This window comes from Camelus bactrianus, chromosome 13 (genome assembly GCF_048773025.1).
Source record: "Camelus bactrianus isolate YW-2024 breed Bactrian camel chromosome 13, ASM4877302v1, whole genome shotgun sequence".
NCBI lineage: Eukaryota > Metazoa > Chordata > Mammalia > Artiodactyla > Camelidae > Camelus > Camelus bactrianus.
The window spans coordinates 23,681,055-23,708,630 of NC_133551.1; the positions used below are offsets into that span (position 1 = coordinate 23,681,055).

Genomic DNA, 27,576 nt, shown 5'->3' on the forward strand with positions numbered 1-27,576 from the left:
GGCATTGAAAATCATAATTTTATTTTTGCAATAATTGTGTGACTAAAAAAGATGGTATTTAAGAGGGAAAATTATACACAGCTATTTAACAAAGGTAAAGGTTTCTCTAAAATATAAAGAAAACTTAAATCTTGCGTCTCTGAAAGGCTGATACACTCAACAAACTAAAATACTCTTATAAAGAGCAGCTTTATAATATCTACTAGAAACGTTATTCCAGACACTTGAGAGCCAAATCTCAGTAATCTTCAGGGAAGATGGTAGCACCGATTCCTGGATCATCATTATCATCATTTTCAAGTCCTTTATCATTTTCTTCAGTAATGTATTTGCCACGTGCTTTTTCTGGGTTTCTTTTCTTCTTATGAGTATGTGGTGAGTTATTTTTCGCTCTGAATTTCTCTTTGGGCTGTGAGTCAGTTGTAACACTTTCTTTTTCCAAAGCATGTTGTAGGCAGTTGTAAAACCTGTAAAGAAATAAAGTACTGCTGTTATGTCTGTGCATTCTGAACTGAAACAAAATGACTGAAGTACACCCAGAACTTAAGCATTACGTCAATCTGATGTCTCATATTAACCTTAAAATATAAGTCACAGAAATAATATGCTTTTTGCTTTTATGATTGTTTAATTAGGACAAGAAATGTGTTTTTAGTTCTTTAAGAACAGCCCTGAAAACTGGGTTGGAATCACCTCTGGACAACCCCTATCCTACCTTAATTTCTATTCCAGATGTAGGAGTCAAACAAAGAAGGTTAAAAAAAAAGAACAGAAATATTTTTCTTAAAAAAAAAAATCATAAATGTAATAGAGGTTCACTTTAGAGAATTTGGGAAGATATATAAAGTTACAAATACAGATCCCCTCTGTATAACTACCTAGAAATAACTACTCTGGACATTTGGATTCTTTCCTGCTTATTACTATATTCTGAATTAATACATTTGTACACATATACATACACCTACTGTCTTTTATACAATCATGATATTACAGATAAAGTTTTACATTGTTTTTCCGAATTTAATATTTAATATTGAAAACATTTTCCATATCACCAAATGAACTATAAAATAATACTTTTTAATGGTGCATAACATCATGCCATGTGGTTTCAGTGTTCATTTTCAGCGTATGTTGGAAGGCCGCACCGGGGCTCGGGGGAGCCCCACGTGCTCCACACCAGCCTTCCCCTGGGAGAGCTGGGGCCGGCGAGTCCCAGCCTCACTGCATCTCAGTCTCCTCACTTACAAAACTGGTTACTATCTTGCACCTTGCAGGGAGATAGATGTAAGTACCCCGCACAGTGCCTGCCACCACGTAAGTTCTCAATAATGACAATGTTTTGCAGAACATAGACTCCATGAGACCATCTTGATTTCTGTTATATTCTTAGGATGGCATAGGGTGCTGCCACACTTGGTAAAAATATGGCAAATAAGTGAATAAATAACTACCGAAAAAAAAAGTGAATATGGATGTATTAGCCCAGGTTCCAGATTAGAATGACCTAAAAGTTGAGAACTCCTTTGCCACTGTAGAGATCTCATTGCGGTTTTACATCCCTTTATAATGGGAGACTATGACAGGAAATTTCTGACAGCTACAGAACAGATTGCTATTTGGACCAATTTTCTTCTTGAGTTAATCTGATGAACAGGCTAAGTTCTACACAAAAGTTCTAAAACTGACCTAAAAAACCCCAAGATATTCACCTATTCCCAAATACCCCATTTCGTGGTAACAGCCTTTTCTTTTAATGCATCCTTTATATCCTTACTTAACTGAAACCTGGCTCCCCTGCAGACACCACTGCCCTGCCTTCCTCTCAAGTGGAGACTGCTTCTTCACTCCTGCCTCCCACAGAGTTGACATAAGGTCAGAGTTCACCTGCCTCACCGACACTTCACCAGCTAGACTCCTTCATCCACCCCGCAGGTCATCTACCGATATTCTGTTGTCTTTTACATTCATGAAAACTTCTACGCTTGGCTGGCCCTTTATCTCCAGGTCTTGCCATCACCCTAGATGACTTCAGTGACTGGCTTTCTTCCCACCTTCCACATTGCCTATTTAGAATGGCTTAATAACACAGCCCAGGAGGATGACTCATTTTATCTAAAACATAAATCCAAGTACCCCACAAAGGGTGTGACTCATGAGAGGCTATTCATTCATGAGAGGCAACTTCATCTTCTATCTTCCTCTACCCAATGCTGCTCTTTAAACTTAGCTAACCAAGGCTTTTCTCTGGTTTTTACTCGATTCCTAGAAAATTAAAGGTAAGATTAAACTCCCCTTTTATGACCACAGAGAATTAACAGCTTGTGTAAAATACCTTCTCAATCACATAAAAAAGGTAATTAAAGAGGAACAGGGGCCTTACTTCAATCGTCCATGAAACAACCTAAGCTACCTCCTTGGGGTACTGAAAAACAACTGGTAAAATGGAACAAAGACCTTTCTGTGCTGAAAGCCAAGAATAAAACTCCGACGACTTTCTTCTTTTCCTTTGTTAAGGGAACTTTTAAGATGCCCTTTGGTAAACTAACTTACTCAGTAAGTCAGAAATTTGTTTTCCAATTACACGTTCCCGTCTCATGCTATGACCCTCTAAACAGCGTTCTAAAGCCCAATTCTCAAAGTGTAATTTTCTCAGCTCTCACGGGCAACAAAAAGAGCTCAGAGTGTAAAAAGAAATGTATTGCTCAGGCAACTGATTTTCTCCCCCTCAGAAGAAAATCAAGTTGTCTTCAGTTTTTCTACCTCTGTAGTCAAGATTATCATGACATAGGGCAACCTGTATAGAGCTCTCTTCATGAGAGAACTTTTCAGACCAGCCCTGGGAAAATGGATTCTTGTTTTTCAGGTCAGTTAGAGGACCATGTGCAATAAAAAGCTGATATTTCTTGACTTCTGAAATAGGAACATAAAGTTAATGAAATCTAGGCACAACTTCATACCCTTTCAGGCTTCCATTATTCACAAATAAAAGAAGGCTGTTTTCATACATTATGTATTTGGATTTTGACTGATTTTAAGCTCAAGAGCATTTTTACTAAAAAATATGTATATGACACCTGCTAGAAACAGGTAAGAGATGAGGTCTGTGCCGGCAGCGAGCTCAGGGCTTAATGGGAGCGGCAGAGCTGTGGATACGTTCAATGTGCCATGAAAAAGCTGAGATAAAGTAGGAGCGTGCTGAGGGCACAGTGCTCCAAGCGAGATCGTCAACAACTCCTTGGGAAAAAACTCCAACACTGGGCTGAACGGCAAGGGCGAATGGAAGCTGGCTGGGTGAAGGTAGAAGAATTATGAGAGGAAAATTGAGAGGACACTCACGGAGGAATTCTCAAAAAATGTATTTTCACTATATATTATTTACTTCTTTGATTGTAAGTACATAAGGAAATGTGTGAGTTATTTATTTGCCAGCTTCAGTTCTATTTTTAAATGTTAAGACTCGACTCCTCCTCTCCTCCCCATCTCTCTCTGCTGCCACATCGGGTTATGTTCTGCAGGGTCACCCCCATTCATCTTGTTACTCGGATCCTGTTACTTCCTGCCTGGACTGTGCAGCCAGAGCCTCCTCCTGCTCACCCCATCAATAAGCCATCTTACACGTCCTCCAGAATAACCACCCTAAGGCTTTGACACCATCAAATTAGCACTATTGATAGGAAGCGTCTATTAACTAAATTCAGCAAACATTTCAAACATTAGTCACTGTTCTCCTGTCAGACACTCAGAAAATAATGATAAGAAGCTGTGTTTGCCTTTGGGGAACTAAATATGATGTGTTAACTTTTAGTTCCTTTATTGTTTATGATTAATTCGATAAACATTTACTGGGTTTCGACTGTGAGGCAGACACTCTGTAAGGTTTAGGGTAAAAGATACTTAGAGTATGTGTGTGTGTTTGGTTGGTGGGGGGAAAGTCAGTCCTGTTTTCAACGTGACCATGTTGTAGTGGGGGAAAAAAGACATACATGCAATTAAATAATTGTAATTCAGCATGGTTCACACTTCTGTTTTGCACTGAGGGGTAAATTGTAATAATACTGGTAAGTGATAACAAGAATCTGAACCAAGGAAATGGCTAAACGAGGTTGAGACAAAGACAAAAAGATACTAAGGAAAGGCTTTTCAGTTGGATGTGTTCAATAGGCCATTGGATAGATGGGCCCAGGACTCAGGAGAGATCTGGAAAGTCTGCCAGTATCTAGGGAATTTGCTGAAGCAGTGAGCCAGGGAGGGAATCCTGGAGAAAAATAATATTTAACCAACAGGTAGAATAATAAGAGAAATCCAGAGGAAGCTAAGAAGCACCACAAACAGGAAGGAGAGCAGCAAAGTGAGGGAACAGAAATTCTTACCAACAGGTTTATGAAAAAATGCTCAGTGTCACTAATCATCAGGGAAATGCAAATCAATTATCGTTTAATTAGCATCGAGTTTCAGCTGGGAATAATGAAAAGTTTCTGGAGATGAACAACCGTGATAGTGGTGGCTGCATAGCAATGTGAATGCACCTAATGCCAATGAACTGTACGATGGATAGAATTATACATTTTATGTTATATGTATTATACCACAATAAAGAAAAGTGAAAAAGGGAAAAACCAACCATCAGAAATAGATCCATTTACTTTTTCACTCCAATTTGCCTTATTTTTATCAATACTTCACACCATACATTTGGCCCTTTTATTTTACATTTTATTTAACATTTATTTTCTTAGTACACAGTTGGTGAGAAGAACATAGCTAATTTCATCCAACCCAAGTCAGATCTCTTACTAATAGCTGCAAAGATGGCCTTCCTCTTATAATTGGTAAACAGACTTCCAAACTTCGTATTTTTCACCTGGAAATCATTACATATGAAATCATCTGACTTTTCTAAGTAGGCTTGGGAATTGTCTTTTACGAAAGAGACCTTTCTTCTATTAAAATCATTTTACCTTTTGATTTTCACATTTCAAGAATATTTCTTGATGCTGGAATGTTACTCATTAGGATTTTAACTTTTAAAACTTCTCTTATTTTAGCTATGTGAATTGTGAAACTTTAGTCCTATGACAAACCAACTTTAGTACTCAGTGTCTGATTGCAGAACTCATCACCTCCAGTGTTTATTATTTTTTCTCTTTTCAACATCAGAAGAGTAACTCTTTCTCTGCATTTGGTTGAATGTACAGCTGTTTCCAAAGGAGCGCCCTAATTGGCTCACCCTTTCTGAATTCACATGTAATCTTCTAATCAGTATCTTAAGACACTTTTTATCCTTCTTTAATTTTTCACTGATTTTATATGATGAGCATGACTCTCTTGATAGCAGCATGCACACTATAATCTCAGAACATATTTTTCAGTCAAAAGATTTAAAGCATAATTTGATTTTATAGTTGGTGAACGTGGTTCAATTAACTTCACCAGGTGTATAGTTAGTTGATCTTGGGCTATATTTATAATCTTGTTGAAATTCAAGTAAGGAAACAGAGAAACCCATTTGCTACCTCCTACATTTCAGCCAACAGTCTCACTAGAGCACTGTGTAACACTGTGTAAATGTAGTCAGCTTTTAGAATGGTACCAGTAAGTACCTACAACAGTGCGAACTCTGTAGTCGGGTGGAGTGGCTCTTCAGCTGTTTACCTGAAATCATCACTCTTCTTAGAATGTTTGCTCAAAGCACCTTGTGGCCAGGTAAACTCTCGGCTTTTTCCAGCCAGGGTTCTGCTGGAAGAGAAGCCCTGCTGCCCTCAGCCATCCACTGTACGTCATGAATGAACTTCTCGCCAATGTATCTAGATTGTACAGGTTCTAAGCACAGTTGGGAGAACTCAGAAGTAGTCACTTGAATAATTTTGTTAATTCTGTGGTTCAAATGAAGAGGAGCCCTGGTTGAGAAAGCCTGGATGGTGGTACTGATGTGATAACAGGTTTATCCTCCGTGTGAGCCAGTGAAGAAGGAGAAAGGCTATCCCGTCCTAAGAATCCATGACTGGCACTACACGTATGCTGCCTCACGTATACTGAAATTGTTCTCTGAGATAGGGATTTCCCCCACATTAGATATAAGACAAAAAAGCCAAGAGAGTTGAGTAAGCTGTGGGGGAAGCTGGATTTGAACCCAGTTCTGTCTCTGGAGTCCAGTTCTGCCTCTTTCCAGGAAGCCACACTGCTGCCATTGGCACTTCTGGACTTAGCTGCTTCATAAACAATTCTTGATATTACAGAATTTTAAGCAGGCAAGTTAAGCAATAGGATTCCTTTACACTTTACAGACAGGAGGCTGGAGATACGGAGAATGGCCTAGCAGAGAGACGCACCGGAAGGGCTCTACTATGAGAGCAGCTGACAAGGCTCTGCAGTGGTCCGGGGGGAGGGCGTGGCAGTGAGAGGGGGAGAAAAGCAGGGCTCAGGAGCTATTCAGGCAGTGACTGACGGGCTGTGGGGTGACCGGGGGTGGGGAGAAGGCAAAAAGGAAATTACAAACGACAACAAGCTGACCATCACTCCTTAAATAACTCAGAAATATGCATCTTACTGATGACAGATCAGCAGCGTTATCTCTTATACGAAGGCAGTATAACAGTCACTTCTTTGAATCAAAAACCCTATTCTTAGGAAAAAGTTGAAAAAGAAAGTAATGTAAAATTAATCTATAGGGAGGTGAAGTTTAAGAACAAGGGAAATGCAAAGATGTGAACTGACAGCCCTAATCCTTCCACCTGGGACAGTTACACCAGTTCAAATCTAATCCATGCTGGGAGCTGGGTTTTGAACCACCAGAGGTATAAAATATTTATCAGACTAAAATTAACCAGGCTGTTCTCCTCAAAAGGAGAGTCTTGGTAATCTCAGCAGATCCCGTTCAGAGGGCAGGGTGCGCCTCTTCCCTGACCGCCTTCAGCCTCACCAGCTGTGGTCCCTGTGGTTGTTGGGCTCTTACCGGAGTGACCATCCTCTCCCTAATGCAGCTGCTGGCAGTCACGTGTCCCACCGTCCTCCCTGGAGCCTCCTCGCTCAGCTCTGTGTGACACCCATTACAGTCTGGCTTACTCCCATCCACTACTCTCATCATTTTAATTATTCATGATAAGGCTACAAATAGAAAAGCATTTGGGAGTATAAACTGAAGACGGTGTGTGTGAATGTTTTCAGAAATGACCTAGGCATGTAAGAATAACATGACAAAGTCTAATTCATATACCTTTCAATTCTCTTCTTGTTTTCCTCCATTTTTTGATTTGCTATCTTTAATAGGAAGTCGATATACTCTTCTGTCACCATCAGTTTTCCTTTCTGGCTTAATGGAACTTCTAAGCCATGTGTGCTCCGGACAGCCTGCAGGGAACAATTTAGATGTGATGACTTATGTGCTAGAGACATAGAAGGTAACTAAAGAAAAGTCGCAGGCGGCGCTGTGTTTAAATATAGATTAGCTCCATTACAGCATTTAAGTTCATGCTTTGATATAATTTAGTTAAATAGAGTTGAATCAAAGGAGATTAAACAGATTTTCTCATCATATAAAGTCATTTGTAAAGAAAGGCATTTTATACATTGTCTTACAGAGAAGCAGGTATTATCAAAGAATCCAATAAACTTAACAGTATCAATCTCACTAAAGCTAAGAAAGCTCTAATACACTATCTAAGGAAAAGAAATCAATGAAACCTCAACAGAAGTTTCAAGGGAAAATCAAAACGGACTGGACGCTAAAGAGCCTCTTGGCGCTGCTTGAGCGACGGGGTTCCGGGAATAAACCGCTTCTGCTCTACCTCCCACAGTGGTGGCTTTCTCGATGCTTTAGGGTTGCCAATTGTAGTAGCCCTGTTGAGGAAACAGTCAACGTGTTCCAAACAAATTCTAACACTGGCCACAGGTTAAGAACACAATAAAAACTATTATAAAGGCTAAAAATTCACTCAGCGAAACCTTACTGAGCATCTGTCATTTCTGGGCCCCACATAAGGTGTGAAGATACAGGATGAGCATAACACGGCCCCCGCCTTTTCGTGCTCACATTTCAGAACAGGAAATAAACAAAAAAAATCACATTAGCACAACATAGGTGCCAGGACAAGAGAAACACACACGTGTACATGTGCATGAGTTCATGTGCACGTGCGTGCGCGCTGCACACACACACACCCACATAAAAACACACTGCTAAGGAAATACAGAGGAGGAGAAACTAACTGAGACTGAGGTCTCAGCTTTATGGGAAAGGTGGCATTTGAGTTGGGATTTTAAAGTAAAATGTCACCAGATGTAAACAGGGGGGCTGGGGAGCATTCCAGCCAGAGGAACAACTTTTCTATAGTCCTGGGGACAGGAAAAGCATGACACATTCGGAAGACAACCAACAGCTTTCTATCTGGCTGGAGGGGAGAGCGCTAGCGGAAGGCGAGCATAAGTAAGGTAGATGCAAAATAGTTTATATGAGGCCCCAAAAATCAGAGAAAACCCCTGGACACCTGACTTCTTTAAAAGGGGAATTCGGACAGTACTGGCTGGAAGGACTGAAGGAGAAGACAAGCAGCAGGAAGACAAGTCAGGAGACCACTGTACAGACGAGGGTGAGAGACAATGAGGGACCGTGTAAGGGCGGCGGCACAGGGCGTGAAGAGGCGGAGCCGGCGTGAGAAATCGGAGGGAGATGTGCAGGGACTTGTAACTAACGGAACACGGAGGACAAAGGAAAGGATGGTGAGGGAGTGGCTCTGTCCTTGCTCTCGGGCCACAGACGTAGTGAGGAGTGAGATGGGGACACAAATCAGTACCATGAGTTTTGATTTTCTGTTTAGTTCTATTCTATTTAGCTTTACAGGTGTCTTCTTTTGTAAAACGTCCACCTCTTTGGGGGAAATAGGGTGTTTGTTAAAAAGAGATAGAAAATAGGAAAAGTCTAGGGAGCTAGAGTAGGGGACAACCTGAAATAGTTCAAAGGCAAACAACATACACCAGGTCAAACAGTAAATACAAACAGTAACTGCCACAGGAGATCAGGGCCAAGTCGCCATGGGTTGGCTTGGCCAGGAAAGGACTCAGAGAGGCTGTGGGACTCAGAAGGAGCCTTAAAGATCACCTAGTCCGGGATCAGCAAACTTTTTCTGTAAAAGGATAGACAGTAAGTATTTTCACCTTTGTGGGCCATCTAATACCTGTCACAACTACTCAGTTTTGCCGCTGCAGCACATACGCAACCTTAGACAGTAATTCATCAAATGGATTTACTGGAACGGGCCCCGCTGTGGGCTGAATTTGGTGCTACGGCAGAAGTTCACTAGAGCCCTGATGTGGCCGAGAAAATTCAGCCCCTGCTGGATCCGCATAGAGGACTTCAGACCCTCTGTCTGTGCATCTCTCCACGACATCACGGAACTGATTAAATTGGGCCTCAACTATTGAGGATGAGGATAGAGAGAATTAGGTTAAAAATAAGTGGAGGGGAATGCTATAAAATAAGATCACAAATGTAAATCTAACCAGTCTGGACTTTGCCCTGTAGGAAAAAGTAAGCCACTGCAAGTTTCTGAGCAGGGAATGGCAAGAAGATTTGAGTAGAAGGTTATTTAATCATGTGGATAAGTGCATGCTCAAAGCATTGCTTTTTGCCCAAAAGTATCTTACCAACATAGTCTTTCCTCTCTTTCCCACTGTTATGCCAGAGTTCCTGAAACCAGAATCCATTGCCACTGAATGCTGGAAGAAAATAAATTTGTTAAATTCTGAGAATCTGGCTAGTCAGATAAACACTTTAGCTCTACAAACTGCAGAAACATATATAACTCTAAACTTACAATTAAATAAAAAACTAGTTGATTAAACTAACATTGCTATAATTTTGATAGAAGATGTAAAGTTTAAAGTTAAACCTACTCACATACCTATACATTCAAGTATAATCACAAAATTTTACCAGCAGCTGTGCGTCCTGCAACTGTCGACATTGCACATGGAGAACAAGTGGTTCAAATTTCAAAATGGCATCACCGTCTGCTTTCTTCAGAGCTACCATCTAAATGAATGAAAAAAGTTAGGATCAGATACCAATATATGATCCTGTTCTCTGCTGACCCTTTATCCTATGTAACTTCAGTTTTTCAGAGGAACTTGCAGACTCACTCTGCATCCTCCTTCCACAGTAACTTTTCACTCTGCTCTCTTGGCCCTCTTTCTCCAAAAACTTACTAATCTGCTTATTCTTTTCACAGACCTGATTGCTAATTCTCCCATAAACCCTCTGTGTCATTCTTTCCAACCATACCTTAACAAAGTAAATTACTACTCTATCTAATTCAATAACAGATGTTTCATTAAGGAATACGGTATATAAAGACTGCACTAGGTCTGTTTAAACGCTTTGTTGTTAGACTGAGGTTTGAGACACGTACTATCATGTCTGAGCTAGAATCTATTGTTACTGCTGTCTGCCTAGGGTCCCTGCACCAACCTCCCTCCTTTACATCCTTTGATTCTGGTGGGACTGTCAATTGTGACCCTGTCACTCATAACTCCCATCATCATAATATCAGAGATGCCAAGTGCCGAGGTCTGATCAAGGACAGCACTTCATTCTACTGGCAAAAAAGAACTGATCTCAGGGGGAGAACACCTAACCACGCAGGGGGACTGAGGTTCCTTCTTTGAAAATGATACATGGATCTTAAAAAGAAGTCTTATTCTGCTGGTGTTGCTGGCAACTATCTTTCCTGCCATGAAGATTATCTGAAGCAGAAGAGAAGTAGGGCAAACATACAAAGAGAACCAGTACCCAAGGAAGGAGACAGCGACTGAGTACTTTGAAGACAGCTTTAAGCACCTGAGCCAGTAATGTCAAATGCCTGACTAATACAAACTTATATGAACTTATTTAAACATTTTAATTTAGGAAACTAAATAACCCAGCACAGACAGGAAGATTTTTAAAGAAGCAATCCAGGTAAGTAATGTGTAATCTATTTCTATTTCTATCAGTGTGCTGGTTACACGCAGGTAGTGCCAATTCCTTTCTCCTAGCTGCCTTCTCCTATAATTTGTTCCAGGTTACAAAGCTACCAAATGACAGGATTGAAATTCAGAATTTGGATCCAATATGTGTCCAATGTCCATGAACTCTCTGCTGTGTCCAAGAGGATGTGTTCTGTTGAGCAGCCGTAAGTAATGCCTGCACACAAAATTTTATCTCCCACAACTAAAAAAAGCCATTGTTATGAACTCTCTTTAGGCATTAAAATTTTCAGTCATTGTAATTATGTTATTTATGTTATTATAATTATTATACAAATCATCTTGAATTTTCTATTCTTTTCAGATGTATTTAAAGTGACTGGGAATTAAAGTTTATTTCTAAATTTATATATAAAAACTTACCACATCGTCTTTCACACAAGGTTTGTGTGTAACCAGTAGCCAGCAACAGTTTTGTTTCTGAACCTCAAAACCATTTATACCCTAAAATTTAAAAATAACATAATTTAATCATAAAATACAAAATAATAAGTACAATGTATAGCACATTTTAGGCTTTCTTAAATTAATAATCCCAGGTGGTGATTTTAAGTATTATGGAGAATAATTCAATACTGTTTTGGGTAAAGTTAATGTAAAACAAAATGAAACCAAATTACCTGAGAGAGAAAGACAATAACTTGTGTATTAAGGTAAAAGAACATAATAAATATTTTCTGAAATACAGTCATGATTTTGTCAGAAGAAAAGGCATTATTACAGGGGGTTGTACACTAGTAGCCCCTAAGTTGTATTCCAGCTGTTTTCTATGATTAGCATGATATTTTTAAAAAAATTTGAAAGCACTCTCCCAATTCCACAAAGGGCCTACCACTTTTTACTGACACTTGATCTGTTCATACCTGTTATAATATGTCCCTAGACGCTACAGGCATAAGTTTGTGACCTCTGGCTTAGACTTTATATGTAGTCCCAAAAGGCAGAGCTAGGATTAAAAGGTCAAAATTTCAAGAAGGCAAATATATTAAATGCATTTTTTGCCTATTAACTGGAAAAATGTTTATTTGCAAAGTTCTATTAGGTACTCTGGATATAAACAGATCCTACCCTCAAGGACACTGGAAAGAGGATGCAGGAAACCACATGCACTTTTAAATCACTGGACTTCTGCGTCGTAACTATTTATACAATGGGTACACGAGGCTTTGCTGTCTGGCTTCAGAAAGAAGAGCTGTGCTTGTCCTAAATAACTGATTTGTTTTCACGAATGACCTCAATGACTTATGTATCTGATTTTATGCTGGCTGCTCTAAATCTTACAGCCAAATGTGTGGCCCACCTCTAGCAAATGTACAGTCTAGTGGTATGTTTTGAGAACTAATGCCATCTCTGCTTCATCTTATCTATATTCCCTTTATCCAGATTTTCCCACTTTTAATTTTCCTCTTGTTTTGCCTCTTTGTAAGTTGATCTAAATCCTTTTTGAAATAAGGCAAAGTGGAAATAAATACAATACAATACAAGACAAAATATAATACATAACATGAAAAGAGGTTCAGAAAAAGTCCCAAGTCAGTTCAGGAGAAGTAGTCATTGTCTCCCAGTGGATGTGTGTGTTTGCGTTCAGGTGGAGGAGGGGAGTGTGGGGAGGTATGCCTCAGACATGCAAGGATGGGAGAAAACATTTCTGGAAAAACAAACATGAGCAAAGGGAAAGGCAGGTAGATATAAGAGGAAAAGAGAATAGTTCAGTTTCAGTAAACAGATTAAGATGAAGACCCGTAGTGGAAAACAGAGCTGAAAGGTATACTGGAGTATTTCAGCACAGATGAGTGACATGCACAGAACTGTGCTTTAGAAAGGTGACTGTTAAATGTGTAACATGGTTTCGGGTAGAGAGACTGGTAGTCCAGTGCCCTGCAAGGAAACCACTGCAGAAATCCAGGGAAGATAGGGCAATGGAAATGGGGGAAGAGAGAGGGAACAGGCCAAGCAAGAGTGCCAGTGCTTAGGAGGCACTGGAAGCAATGTAAGAATGCAGCCTGGGAGACCAGCGATGATCAGTGGGGGATCTGAAGAATGAGTTTATGAGTGCGCTGTCTTTCATGTTCTGAATTCAGTCCTAATGTTAAAGTTAACACAAAGCTAGCTTTTATAGCATACTTAATATGGGTCAGACACGATACTAAAGGTTTCAAAATTATCTTATTTCCTCCACATAAAACTCCTATGAAATGGACACTCTTTATTATCCTTAGTACATGGAACAGGGAGGGGCTGTTTCATTAGCTTTCCCTAAAGTCACAAAGCCAATTCCCGTATCTAGTTTAGAATCTGGCAGTATCACTCCAAAGCCTGAGGGATTGATCACTCTGACTGTATACTACCATACTCTTTCTCAGATAATGTAAAAATTACCAGAGCTTTAATAACGGACTGGGCCACTAGGAGGCAGTAAACGCCCTATAACCATGGCGATCTTCCATAAAGTAGTTAACAATGATTTGGTAGAGCGGTTGAAGAGAGGACACCCACCTCGCCAGGCTGGAAAGTCTTTAAATTCCCTTAGTATTAAGGTGAAATACTCTAACCCTAGCAACTCAACATCATTCTCAGGCTAGTAGTTTCAGCGTCACTCAGGGCTTGTCAGAAATGCAGACTAGGCCCCACCCTAGACCTAAAGAATGAGAATCTGTACTTTAAAATATCTCCAAGTGATTAACAGACACATTGAAATTTTAGAAGCATTAGTCTAAGTTACCCTATTAGTTTCGCAGATAAAGAAACCGAGATCACCCATCAGAAGGGGAAACACAGGCTGGGCTGGGATTGTATAGGGTGGGCATAGGGCTCCTGATGTTGCACACTACCGGGCAGGCGCTGGAAGGGCACCAAGGATCCTCACCCCGTCTAGGAGGATGATGCGGCCAGCGCAGGAACTGGTGGTGAAAAACTGTTCTCGACCATTCAGAAGCTGCACGAGCCCTACCACATCCTCGTCCACACTGCCCTTCCGGCTGAGATCCGCTTTGGTCAGACACTGCGCCTTCCATCTCCTGAATTCTGCGTTACGATCCATGCGACGAGGGGGCCAGGGTCTGCACTTCCCCGTTAGCCTCGCCTTTCCCTGGGCGCAGCCATGTTGAAGCCGGTGGTGGCCGCGAAAGTCCAAACTTCCTCGTGCCCGCCCCCGAAGGCGGGGCGGGGCGGAGCCTAGAAATCGCTGAGATCGGCCTGGCGCGACCCTTTTCCCGTGAAATCTGGGCGAGCCCTCGTGATTTTGATTTCCCAGTCTAGAACCGGGTGAGTGGTTTCGAAAAGCCCCCAGAGTTCAGGCAGGGGCCTCCCCACCGCTCGTCCAAAAGGAACCGAGCTGGATTTTGGCTGCGCTCCTGTTCTGCGTTCCCGTCCTCAACAAGAACTGGTGAATAAGGAGCTCGTGGCCGAAGTCCTTCCCCTCCAGGGAATGCAAGTTGATTGTCCGTAAATCCCCAGGGCAGTTTTACCTGCTAGTCCTAAGAGCTCGCTTTGCTGTCTAGCGGGGTCAGCGTTCCGGGTCCCACCGCGGGGCTCCGGTGGGTACCTCCCCTCCCACCCGCTCCCCCGCCCCGCTGCCTGCCCCCGACTGGATTTCCCTGCGGCGGGGCCTGGGCTCCGGACCCCCGCCCACAGCCAGCTGGAGGAGCCCATTTCTCCTTTCAGGTTCTTGCAGCTGCAGGGTTCCCAGGGCTCTTTCTGTCTGGCTTTGCTATCAGAGTTACCGTCTTACTTTGGGAGGGAAATGTAGGTTTTTGTTTCACCTCCCCGCCCCACCTCCATGGTCCCCACCTAGAAGAATCTTCAAAAGAAAAAAATGACAAAACACCCTGTTGACACATCGTTGGATATTTACACAGATCCTAAAGGAGACTTAATCTCCGTGAGCAAGGAAGGTGTGTTAATGATTGAACCATTTAAAGGCTAAAGTTCGGACTGTTGTCCGCAGCTAGTGGAAGTGGCTATGTGATCCCCACGGAAGCCACTGGATCGCTGCATGAGTGTCTGGTCAGCAGAAGTAAATCCCACCGAGCCCTGGTCACCCGACACTGGAGAGCCGCGTGACCAGTTTCATCCGAACTTTTCATCAGGGAACCTGGAGGGCTTTAGAATAACTATTCAACTCTTCCTCCCCCCCTTCTTATCAGAAGTGGGTGCTAAGAGGGGAGGGTATAGCTCAGTGATAGAGCACATGCTTAGCATGCACGAGGTCCTGGGTTCAAAACCCAGTACCTCCATTTAAAAAACAGGTAAATAAATAAACCTAAGTACCTACCCCCTTCAAAAATAAATAAAATAAAATAAATAATTGTTTTGTTTAAAGTGAGTACTAAGATCCAGGCCATTGAAGGAACCTGACAAGGTAACACAACCAGGAAGAGACTTTTCTTTGGCCACTTTAAATTTAAAATTTTTTTTTCTGGGTTAAAGTAATAAATAATATACTTACACGAGCCATTCTTGATCAACAGCAACACATTTTGTAATGATTGATTCTCTTTCCAAGTATTTTTTTCTTGCCAGAAATTCTTATTTAAGAATTGTTTAAGAATTTCCTACTAAAGAATGTCTTCTTTTCTCTCATAATGTGCCTTTGCATGTGAATTGATCTGTTCATTCTATGTTAAAATATATTTCCAACATTTCCCCTATCCCTTTTGATTTTCATTTAAACCAAGTGATTTCAGATGTATCTTGGAAAAGATCACTGTTTGAAGAAGAATTTTAAATTCTGTATTTCCTTCATTTGCAAAGTATGGTTGGCAACCTTTCATAGGTAAAAAGTAAAACCAAACATTAAAGCTAGGTCCTCCAAACAATTCTTTAAAGGTTATATTTGATAAATAGAAAAACCTATTTGAAGTACAGCTTAATTAAAAAACACAAGCAGTGTGCCAAGCCTGCTGCTGACTGCAAATGCTGTACTCTGAATAACAGAGCTTACAGCCTGCCAGTGCCGGCGTGCTCTGAAGCCCTCGCCATGTGCTGCTGCAACTCATCTTCACAAGGATTCTATGCTGGGGAGTAGTGGCCCCATTTTACAGATAAGGAGATTATTAGTTTTCCTAATAGAATTTGCATCCTGTGTTTCTCTGGTAGATCCCGTAACTTACGGACATTTGAAACATTTCAAACTCAAAGCAGTTACCTAAATCATAAAATATGTAATGCTACCTACAGATGTGTTGAATTTCATATTTCTAGCTCAGTCTGTCTCACTATCATCATTATAAATTCTATCTCTAAGAAATTAGAGGTCCTCTATGCCAACATTTCAAAGGATGAGATGAAAGGGATTGTACAGTAAAGGAAAAAAATACCTAACAACATTTAAGGTGTCAGACTTGGGTTCCAACTCTGCTTCAGTGTGACCCTGGGGAGTGTCTTAACCCCTTGAATGTTTCCTCATCCATAAAATGGATGGTGATTTTACTTCCACTTCTGCATACAATTAAACAGTGGTTTTAATAACTGTAGCTTCTTTACCTATTGTGAAAATTATGACAGTGGATGTGAAAGATACACTTTTTAGAGGAAATCGGGTAGTTCAGGGGTTCAGCAATGATCATAATTATTGTTTGTGTGTTGTGTTAATTTATTCTTTTTATTATTTTTTTAAATATTGCACCTGTAATATGAAGCGGATGATGGTCCTGTGGGTAGTTGGGGTTCAAGGAAATGAGTGCAGATTGGAGCCTGATCAGTCATAGTGGCAAAGGCTTGGTTGGAAATAAGAGCCCCAGAAGCAAAATAGAAGAGAGCTGTGAAGGGCATGCTCCATTTCCTTAGAGGCTCAGTAGGACGAGGTGTGGTACTGGGCAGGGCAGCGGGTTCTCCTAAAGCCAGGATTAAGGATGAGTCTCCTCCTTCCTATGTTCTTTTCTCCCAATTTAGCAAATGTCAAAATGCAATGGAAAAAATGTATGTGCTAGATATTTTTGACAGCTCCTATTTCAAGGTAATTTTGCCTTTATTATTGCTACAGTTTTTTGAGGATAATAGTAATGTCTTGTGGTGAAAAGATAGATGCAAGAGCTTGAAAGAAATAAATAGGTAGTAAGTAGTTAGATATTGAAAATGGGCAAAGAGCTCCTCCTCTTACCTGGTGCCTGTTGGGGAGGTGGGCGCACAGAGTGAGCAGGAGCTGGGGAGGGGCTGGGCTGGTTCCCCTGGCCCTCTATGCCCTCTAGTTCTGCACAGTGACCTCAGAGTTAATGTTCCAAAAATACATGTTGAATGAATAACAACCAGTGTTTGGTATTAGTGTTTTGTTTAAATGATTCTCTGGACAGTGAACTCTTTGAGGCTAAGGACTTGGTTTCATAATCAGAGTCCTACAAATGTGTTAAATTAAATCAAAGATGATTATAGAATTACAGAACCAAGAATATTTTAATGAGTAAGAAATTGGAAAGGAGAAAGGAGATGGGAGAGGAGTTGTGAGATCACTATATATAGGAGTAGACATTTGCCAGGTGCCGTGTCTGATACTTGCCCTGTCTCTGGCACAGTAACCCTGAGTGGGAACTCAGTTTTCAGATGAAGAGGCTCAAAAAAGTTGACTGCCTTGCCCAAGGCGGCTAGTAAGTGATAGATCTGGGATTCATGCTGAGAGCTGTCAGATTCCAAAACCCACACTCTTTCCACAACACCATGCTAAAGACAAAAAAAGAAAGAAAAACTGGTGTTCTTATTTTCAGAATGGAAAACTCTGACCTAGGCAACCTTTTCTATTTCTGTTTTATTTTCTTTGTATTTTCACTTTCTTGTCTAAGCAATACTCAGCTTGAGCCGAGACCCAAATAGAAACGCAGTAGTGAGACCGCTGGGCAGGTAGGCGTGATGGGAGCTGCTCTTTTCCTGGTCCTGGGGCTTCTCACCCTGGGGATTGCTCAGCTGCTCTGCTGTGCAGTGTGCTTTCTGCCTGCTTCTGCCCACTTTCCTAGTAAGAGAGCTGCCCTTCAGGTTATATCATTGCTAAACAACCTTTTAGCAGTGGAGAGTTTACTTTCTTCTCTGTGCTAGGTGCATATTAAGTATTTTAAATAAAATTTTTTAAATGACACAATTTTTGATGAACTCTATCACGAACTTCCCATTAATAACACCATCAAAGTGCTTTGATCCCCCCACACACATGGAAGGCCATTTTATAGTTAGCCTGTGCTCCGTTCTGGGGAGTCCAGTGTTGAGCTTCAATACAATAAAAGTCTGAATTCTTTCATCTCAAGTCCTAGTTTCTGCAATTCTTTTTGATATTTCAGCTGCTCGTGGCTGGTGAATATGATTATTCCAGAAGTTAGCAAAGATGTTCTTGGTGGTGGCAAAGTCCAGCAATGTTTGCTTTGCTTAATTTCAAGAAATTGGGATAGTGCCCAAATAAAGTTATGGATATCACTCAGAACCCTTTCGTTACATTACAGAAGATTTCTAAAGTTATCTGATTCTATATTTAAATGTTCTTTACCTTTTCTTAGAGTTTATTTTAACTCAAAGTTTTCTTTTCATTGTACTATTAGCCATGGTAGGAGAGAAAGCTGAACTGTAAATTCCCCTTGTGATTTACAGATTATTCAAAGCAGTGTTTTTAGTCTCTAATGCTTTTCTTCCTTTGTTAAAATGCATGAGCTTCATAGAGCCAAGTGTTTCAACAATGATAAATCTCTAAAACCTAATGCGGAGAGGAAAAAGGAAGTTGCAGGATTCAGCACAATGTGACCTGATCTAGATAAAGCCTGAAAACCTGCAGAACAATAGCACACATTGTTTGCTAATGCAGACGCATGTGGGCAGTGGCATTACATCGTGCCTGAGAGGGATGAGCACTGAGTGTATAGAACAGTCAGCTCTTAAAAGCGTGGGACAGAAGTGGGTTTGGGGACAGAACTAGGTTTGGGGACGGGTGCAGGAGGCTTCAGTTACATCTGTGTTTTAGGTTTTTACAGTGTTTGAAGATTTGTTAAAGCTGGGTGGCAGGTAAATATTTATTATATTCTTTATTCTCTCTCTATTTGAAATATTACATAATCTAACAAAAGAAGATCTATTTATCTAAGAAAACTTACATTTCTTAACATTAGATAACATGTAGCTCCTAAAATTGCCAAGATGTTGCAGCCCAAGCTTATACAAAAGGAAATGTAAGATATTGTATCATGCTATGTCTATCCAGATGTTTTTGTTTGTATATTTGATTCCCTTGTTGAAGGCACTGAATCCCTACAGGAAGTAAAATGAAGTATTTTGCTTTGTAGCTGAAGGATTTGTAAGATGAAAGGTCCTTAAACATGAAATGAGATCAGTGGTAAGCTCATGATTTAAATTGTTGTTTGAGAAATTGTTTGATCTTCCCCTCCAGGGTAAAAAACATCCTGATAGCCTAGATACAACATGACAATACATTAACTTTTTTTTTCTTAGTATCTAGATCACTATGGCAACTGGACAGAGGTTGATGAGAGCGATTCGAGTTTCTGAATTTGGTGGACCAGAAGTGCTGAAACTCCAGTCGGATGTTGCTGTACCGATTCCAGAAGAACATCAGGTGGAAATCATTACTTAAAAACAGGCAGTAATTACACTGAGTCTGAGTCTCTAGCACATCAAGTTAGTGTTCAAAGGAAGCAGACTCACACTGATTTATAAAGACGTTGAATTAGGACAGCGTTTACACTGTTTTCATCTGTAAGCGCTGACAAAAATGACATCTTCCTAATTAGTGAAGTGAATGTATGAAAAGGAATAACTGCTTATAAGAAAATTTTTGCAGTAGAGAATCACCTATGCAGTGTAGTAATCGGATTTTCCTGAATGGAGTCACAGTAGTTTTGAACAAGTTATTCTATCACAAACTTTCATGATCTTTATTTTGTACATGGTGGGAACACTATTTTCTTCTGTAGACATGCTTTCTCATACATGAGAGAATTTGAATGTAGAGTTTCTGTATTAATTGAGGTCAAATTAACTTCCATAGTAGATGGAGCCTCAAAATCTCAGCAGTTCAACCGTAGAAAATCATTTCTCATTCTCTGAATTCCAAAAGCCTAAAATGTCGGTGGATACTCCAGCAGATTTAGGGACCCAGGTGTCTTCCGTCATGTGTCTGTTGCCTTCAGCTCCTTGCTTCTGGGGTCTCTGTAAAAGGGTGGGAACACCATGTGCGTTGCCTGGGAAGGTCTCTGGGCCAGGCGTGAAGGCAGCCCGCTTCCCTTCTGTTCATGTTCCACCGGCTGGAACGCAGTCATCCAGCTGCTCATAACCGTAAAGGAGCAACAACGAGGGTGTGGTCTTCCTCCATACCCAGGAGGAGAAGGAGACAGGTCTGAGGAGCACATAGAGGTCTCTGCTACCCACCCCCTCAGACACGTTGCCACCACTGTTTTCCCCAAATGTTTTTAATATAGCACATAAGCCATTCTGTCTTACTTATATATGTTGGTTTGTTAACACTGGAATGTGAGCTCATTGAAGGCAAGATTTTCCTCTCCGGTTTTACAGGTCCCAGGATCACTGCAGGCCTAGCATAGTGCTAAGTGAGTGTCTAAATGCTCTGTGTGAACTCAAGTACACTGTCGTTGCAGGTTCTAATCAAAGTGCAAGCCTGTGGTGTGAACCCAGTGGACACATATATTCGCTCTGGTACCTACAGTAGGAAGCCGCGCCTCCCCTATACTCCTGGTTTAGATGTGGCTGGGCTGATAGAAGCTGTTGGAGAGCGTGTATCTGCTTTCAAGGTATTACATTTTTCATTTTGTCTCTTTTGGCTTAGTATATATTTTGTTAAACATTTTAGCATAGCTTTAAAATATGTCTGTATTTGTCTTTAAAAGGCCCATTACACAATTTCTGCCACTGGGGGGCTCCTCTAGTCAAAAAAGAAATTACCTTTTATCCAGAGGCCTTGCTTGTTTGCATTGTTGGGAGTCAGTCCTGGGTAATTTCTGCATCTTCACATCTGCTTAGAATTGAACTGTGATCCTTTGATTTCACAGAAATGTGGAAGGAAAAAAGAACAAGCAAGGAAATTGTACTATTTCCTAACCTGCTAGTGCACAGCCAACATACGTTTTTATTTTTATATAAATTTAGCTTCACGGAATAAAGGGAAGGCTAATTCTTTTGAATAATAAGTAAAAGATGAAAAAATGCGAGATCAACTATACATTTTTAGAGCTGTGACTCAGACCAAGGTGACTGAGTCAATGAAAACGTTATGATCCGGGCTTGTGTTATTTATGTGCCAAACGACATAAACAACGGAGATCGTATATTCACATTCTGGCATCTTTCCTCGTCGTTCCTTGACCTGCTCAACTTTGGCAGCACATTTACCAAAATTGGACTGAGACGGAGAAGATGAACGTGGCCCCTGCCCAGGAAGACGGGCGAATTCCTGCGGCTTTCCTCTCCTGCGCCCCGCGGCAATCTGGCTTCTGCCCCCTGCGCTCCGTGGAAACGAGGCTTGTTAATGTCGCTAATGGCCTCTGTATTGCTGGAGTCAAGGGGCCCTTTTATGTCATTATCTCTCTTGACTCCTCTGTGACACCTGACACTCAGCCACTTACTTTTTCTTTAAAAAAAACTTTTCCTTCAGCTTCTGTGACCTCATTTTCCCCCATTCTCTCGCCTCCTTCCTCTCTGGGCACCCTTTCTTTTTTTTCTCTGGATGCGCCTCACATCTTGGTGTTGCTGTGTACACCGTGCCTAATTAGACTCTGCGTTTTATATTCTACACCTTCTTCGTGATGGTCTCGTCCCCGTGGTTTCCATTGTCACCATGATACTAAGTATCACTAGAGATTTAGACTCTTCTAAGCTCTGGACCTGTGCTGCCCAATACAGTAGCCACTAGCCGCGCGTGGCTATTTAAAATTCAAATTCAATTGAAATTAAAAACTCAGTTCCTCAGTCATGCTAGCAACACCTCAGGTGCTTAACAGACCCATGTGTCTGGTGGCTGCCCCACTGGACAGTGCAGATGTGGAGCGCCAGCCTCATCACACAGAGCTGCGCTGGAGAGCACGGGACCCACGCAGTCTGTCTCCAGGGACCTCTGACTCCCCGTGACCAAAACTGAGCCTCTCTTTTCTCACCTCAGATCTGCTGCTGTCTCCTGTGACTGCCTCGGTGATATCTGGGGTTTGAGGCTCATCTCGTCGCTCTCCCTTGCCCACCTCTCCCTTTCCAGGACTGCGTCCTGCCCCCTTCCCTCCTCACTGCCTGTAGCTGAGTACAGGTTCTCTTCCACAGCCTCTCCCCTGGATTTCGGCGATAGACACTCACTTTTCCACCCGCCCTCCTTCCCCCTCGAGTCTGTTCTTGCTCTATAAGCAGTGATTTTCTCAAGTGTAATTCTGATTGTTTCACACCTCTCTTTTAGTTCTTGCGTTAATTCCTTGTAGATTTCTGGGTGTTGTTGAGACGGCTCCTGTTGTGAAGGAAGACGGTTTTGCGCGCTCTCTCCCACCTCTCTCTCCATCCTTATCTCCCATCCCCTCTCAACTTGTGGCTTATTCTTTAGTAATAACTGTTGGTTCTTCCCTTGCACATCCTATGCTCCTTCATAGCTGTGTCTTTGTTCGTATTGGTTCTTCTTGGCAGAATTAAACTGAAACTTATAAATATGGATTCAAGGGATTTTATCCTCCAGCTTTAATTTCTTTTCATTTTATCTCTTGAAACTATTACAGTCCACGCATCAGGCCACTTACTCATCGGGAGTGAACGCCGGTGATCTCTCAGCACTTCTTCCTGCCACTGTTCCTTTTCTCACTTTCGTTCCTTCGCCCATAAGGACTCTTCCCAGCTTTAGTTTTCAGAATCTTGTCCCGTCCTGCAAGGCCTGCCTCAGATGCTAGCGTCTCAGTGAGGCTATTCTTGATGCCTTCAGCTTAGAAACAATTCCTTTCCTTTCCTTCTACCTATCTTTGATGCTTCCTCATCTTTGCCTTGCTTTGTAATTTTTCCCATCCTTCTCTTCTCTCTCCTGGAGTTTAAGAAGCTTGAGATTAGGGAGAGTGTCTTGCTATAAATATCCACCACGGAACTCAAAGTACTGCTTTCCACAGAGGAGTCTTAGAACACTTTTGAGTTATATTGAAATCACTGCAACGTGTTTTTAAGCTGTAAAAACAGGATTAATCTTAACACAGTCACGTTTGACGACTTGCAGGCAACGCCGTTAAACAGGGATGGTTGTCTTTGACTCCAAGATGCCTTATGAATCTTTCTTATCTTTAGCCCACCACATCGTGTTTTATTGTAGGACAAATTTAAGTATATGGAGAGTTGCTGTCTTAATGTTTTGCTTAGTCCAAGGAATATTCACTTTTCTTTTTTCAAGAAGGAGGAGTTGGAGGACGTGTCTGTACTGGGCGGCCTAACTTCCCTAGCGCGCAGGCACATCGCGCAGGCCTGTGGTGCTGGTGTGGTGACTTCCCTCCCTCAGCTGCACATCTGCTTTTCAATAGCAAGGACCCAGCAGGCGTTTACTAGAGTTTGTTGTGTTGCTGGTGCGGGGATGAGCGAAGATGCCTGTCCTGGCTGATCTTTGCTGTCAGGATTTGGGCAGAATGGCCTGCTTTTTGGTGTATGCATGAAAAGTGAGAGAAATGCAGGAAGAAATCTGTGAAAAGGATTTAGAACAGGTGTTTGGTGTGTGGAAGAAACCTTACATTATATTTCTTTTCCCTAGTACTTTCGACCAAAAAAAAAAAAAAAAAGAAAAATGTTCTATATTAACTGCCATTTACTAACTGCTTGATCTGAGCCAATTACTGAACTTGCATGTGCCTCATCTGTATTGTGGGATTATCTAAGGGAGATAATAGAAGTTCCAACCTCAGAGGCTGTTGTGAAGATAAATCAGGTGATAGGAGGCATTACTGCCGCACCTGCCCAGCAAGCCCTCGGGGGAGGTGAGGCTCTGTTGTCGGTATGCCGTCCGGCAGGTTCTCTCTTTTCTTGTTTTCCCCCCTTCCCTTGATTTTTCTTCTTACTAGTTCCCATTAATAAAACACTTAAAAATGTTCAGTATTTTGAAATAATTTTTATGAGACCTTACGATGCAGAAAACCATACATAAATACTTATTTCTTGTTCTAAAGGTTGCACTATAAAGAATGGTGCCCATGTGGACATCATTTCTAATCCCTGAAGCATTTACTGCCTTACTGCTCTCCCCAGAAAGGTGACAGAGTCTTCACCACCAGCACGGTCTCGGGCGGCTATGCCGAGTACGCGCTGGCCGCCGATCACACCGTTTACAAGCTGCCGGAGAAGCTGGACTTCCAGCAAGGAGCTGCCATCGGCGTCCCGTACTTCACGGCCTATCGCGCTCTGCTCCACAGGTAATGCACACTCGGTCAGCTTTATAACCAGCGCCAGAGGAGGGCAGTGTCAGTTGGAGGAGGATAATATATAATTTATTATCCTTCGTGCTACCTGTCCACCCATCTGTCAGTCATTTTTGGTTACCATTCAGTTACCGTTAAGCATTATGGAGTAGAAACGGTTCTAATTTGGGAGATTGTTCTAATCACTGAAGATACAAAGAAGAGCAGAACACTGTCTTCACCTTCAAAGTGCTCACAGTCTAGCAAGGGTAGTAATATTGATGTATGATGTGGGCAGGACAGTGGAAGAGATGTGCATAGGGGTTTATGGGGTCGCAAGGGATGTGGCTGTGGGGATGAGGTAGAGCTTCCTTACACGATGTAAGACTTGCATTATTTTAAAGCCGTGGTTCAAAAATCTTGTTATTCGGCAGTAGAAGCTAATTGCTGCAACGTGAAAGTACAGCACATGGCCCTACCCTAGACGCGCTGGTCAGATTCCATGGCTGGTATCTGTACTTTCGTTGAATTCTCTAGGTATCTGCAAAGGGTCAGAGGGGGTTATCTTGGGGAGTCAGCTGGGACTGAGGAGGGCATCCTAGACCATGGGAATTGCTGGTGTCGGTGGGGGGGGAGTGTGATACCTGAGGAGAGCTCTGGCAGTTTGGTTTTGTTGGATAGAAGATTTCAAGGCAAAGAGTGAAGAATAAGGTTGGAAAATAGTAATCTCTCAAGAAGTGTTAGCTGTCATTATCAAGTAGGTGGGCTGCAGGTTGTAACACGCTGGACTATAGAGCTCACACGTTGTTCTGTAAGGGATTGGGGGTCATGAAATGCTTAATGCAGGAGAGTGATAGTGTCATATTTGTGTTTTCTTAAGGCCACCTGCCTGCCTTGTGGAGGGTGGATTTGATGACAGGAATGGGGAAGGAGATGGGAGGGTCCTACAGAAGTACCCTCTAGGCCAGAGACTTAAGGGCCAGAGTAGGGGTCATGGGAGAAGAGGTAGAGTGGAAAGGGCAAATATTTAGGGAGCAAAACCAGAACTACTTGGTGATTGTTTGCATGTGGAGAATGAGGAAGAGGAAGAGCTTTAAGAATACTTACAGTAACGTGGGTGATGTTTACCTTGACAAAGAGAAGGAGGAAGAAGTTTCACAGGGAAACTGAGTGCAGTTTTGGACGTGAATCTAAGACATGGTAGTGAATCTAAGACATCCAGCTCCCTGTTGGATGAGAGTCTGGTGCTTGAAGGTTGGAGATCCCAAGTGGATCCCAAGGCCAGGAGAGTCTAGCGGTCGTGGTGTCTGTTGAACATCTGTTAAGCTCATGGGCATTGAAGACAGGAGACCCGGGTTGGAGTACCATCTTCCCCAGCTACTGCTCAAGTTACTTTCCTATCTCAGCTGTAGTTTACTGATCTGAAAACCATGGATCAGAACAGCACGTACCTCATAGGGATGTGGTGGGAATTACTGAGGTCATGTACGTAAAGCTCTTGTCTGAGCCTGGCACAGGGAAGTGCTCAGTCACTATGGACAGTGGCCGGGGGTCGTGATGATGTTGCTACTGAGGAGGAAAGCTAGCTGTCACTTGCATCAGTGAGGTCTGTTTGGGAAAAAAAAAAATAGCAGTTGGGCTTTGCAATTTGGAGGTCATTGGTGGCTTTTGTCAGATCATTTTCAGTAGAGTGGTGAACTTGAGGGAGTGGATTGAGGAAGGAAAAGGAAATGTGTTCTTTTAGAGGGGGCGGTAATTCGGTTTACTTATTTATTTTTTGATGGAGGTACTTGGGGATTGAACCCAGGCCCTTGTGCATGCTAAGCATGTGCTATATCCTTCCTCTGGAAATTGATTCTTGAATGGAGACAACCCTTAAACAGTGGGGGAGATGGGAAGGAGTGGGTGGAAGAGTACTTGAGGAGAGTGTGGGAACAAAAGGGTGTTTTTTAAGGATGGACAGGACTTGGACATTTTTGTAGCTGAGAGAGGATCTAGCAGAGAGGGGGGGATAGAAGGTTTGGAAGCAAGGGCGGAGTGGCGGACGGAACAGGATCCTGCAAAGGCAAGAGGCAGAGGGCTCAGGACCTACGTAGAAAGACTGGCTTCAGACAACGAAAGGAGAGCTCATCTGTTAAACCTGGAAGAGGTGAAGACGGTATAATTATGGAAAGTTTGTGGGTTGGGAGGTGTGGGGTCGAGGGAACTCAGATGTGATTGCCTCACTTTTCATAGTTAAATAGGAGGCAAAGAGATCTCCTGAGAGTCGGAATGGGAGTGGCAACAAAATGCATGGTCGTGTGATTTTTTTCTATAGCACTCAGCCATTTGGATAAATTATCAAGGAAGTTAGACTTTCATATTGATCCAGGGCTGGAATATTACTGGCAAAATGAAATAGTGCAAAGGAAATGAGAGTGCTGGAGACAGGGAGGGAGAGAAGTAGGGGCAGTGTGCCGTGGGGCATGGGCTGGCTGGGAAGGGCGTGGGGCCAGGAGGGTGAGAGGGCAGAAACAGAGCCATCGGGAGACAGTGACCTCTGGGACGTGGAAGGAAGGTTTTGAGGAAAATGGGCTTAGAGTCAGGACAGGAGATTACTGTCATAATACTAGTTACCAGTGTCTGACAGTGGAATGGTTGGGGTGGTTACCAGGTGGAGCCCGGGGAGAGAGCAGTAAAAGTGGGGGAGAATCCAGGAATTGTGCTACGAGGTTGTCGTCTGTGCATGTGGAAATCTCCAGACTGGGGCTGGTTTGGGGTGGAAGAGAAAGCCTACGGGCTGGGTCCCAGTCTTGGGTGACAGGAGAGGGTACTCCAGCAGCACAGGAGGCCGGGCCAGATGCCCGACGGCTGCCCTGAGTCCCAGGGGGAGGTGACAGTCACAGTTCTCTGGAGAAACAGAACCAGCAGAAGATGTGCATTGATGGACTGATTTGTGGAGACTCAGTGAGTGTAAAATCTGAGGGGATAGACCGGCAGGATGGAGAGCCCAAGAGGAGTTGGGGTCAGTCTACTGGCAGAATCCCTTCTTGCTCCAGGAGTCCATCTTTGTTCTATTAAGGCCTTCAACTGATTGGGCGAGGCCCATCCACATTATGGAAGATTATCCACTTTTCTCAAAGTCTGCTGGCATAAATGTCCATCTTATCCAGAAAGCACCTTCATCAAGAAAGCTTGACCCATATCTGGCACCATGGCTCAGCCAAGCTCACACATA

General features: G+C 42.3%; 2 protein-coding genes across 3 annotated transcripts in view; one reads left to right on the forward strand and one right to left on the reverse strand.

Moving 5' to 3' along the window:
- Positions 1-14,200, reverse strand: TYW3 (tRNA-yW synthesizing protein 3 homolog). The gene is made up of 6 exons (XM_010963397.3): positions 13,892-14,200; positions 11,389-11,469; positions 9,935-10,033; positions 9,646-9,717; positions 7,220-7,353; positions 1-467 (listed from the first exon to the last, which is right to left on the reverse strand). The coding sequence occupies exons 1-6, from the start codon at positions 14,063-14,065 to the stop codon at positions 239-241; spliced, it is 789 nt and encodes a 262-aa protein (XP_010961699.1). The 5' UTR covers positions 14,066-14,200; the 3' UTR covers positions 1-238.
- Positions 14,161-27,576, forward strand: part of CRYZ (crystallin zeta) — a 21,981-nt gene continuing 8,565 nt past the window's right edge. Inside the window, exons 1-4 of one of the 2 annotated variants that reach the window (XM_010963398.3) lie at positions 14,161-14,289; positions 19,444-19,567; positions 20,607-20,759; positions 24,211-24,374. In XM_010963398.3, the coding sequence (XP_010961700.2) occupies positions 19,457-19,567; positions 20,607-20,759; positions 24,211-24,374 (428 nt within the window). In that variant the 5' untranslated portion in view covers positions 14,161-14,289; positions 19,444-19,456. Of the gene's footprint in view, positions 14,290-18,978; positions 19,000-19,443; positions 19,568-20,606; positions 20,760-24,210; positions 24,375-27,576 lie in introns of those variants that run through there. The other variant, XM_010963399.3, reaches the window with a different exon arrangement.

Excerpts from the sequence above, each read along its gene's own strand:
- TYW3 (XM_010963397.3), bottom strand. The coding sequence starts at position 14,065 with ATGGATCGTAACGCAGAATTCAGGAGATGGAAGGCGCAGTGTCTGACC. Across the intron at positions 9,718-9,934 it reads TGCAGGACGCACAGCTGCTG|CATTCAGTGGCAATGGATTC; the intron begins GTAAAATTTTGT and ends ATTTTCTTCCAG. Across the intron at positions 7,354-9,645 it reads AGAGAGGAAAGACTATGTTG|GCTGTCCGGAGCACACATGG; the intron begins GTAAGATACTTT and ends TGTTCCCTGCAG.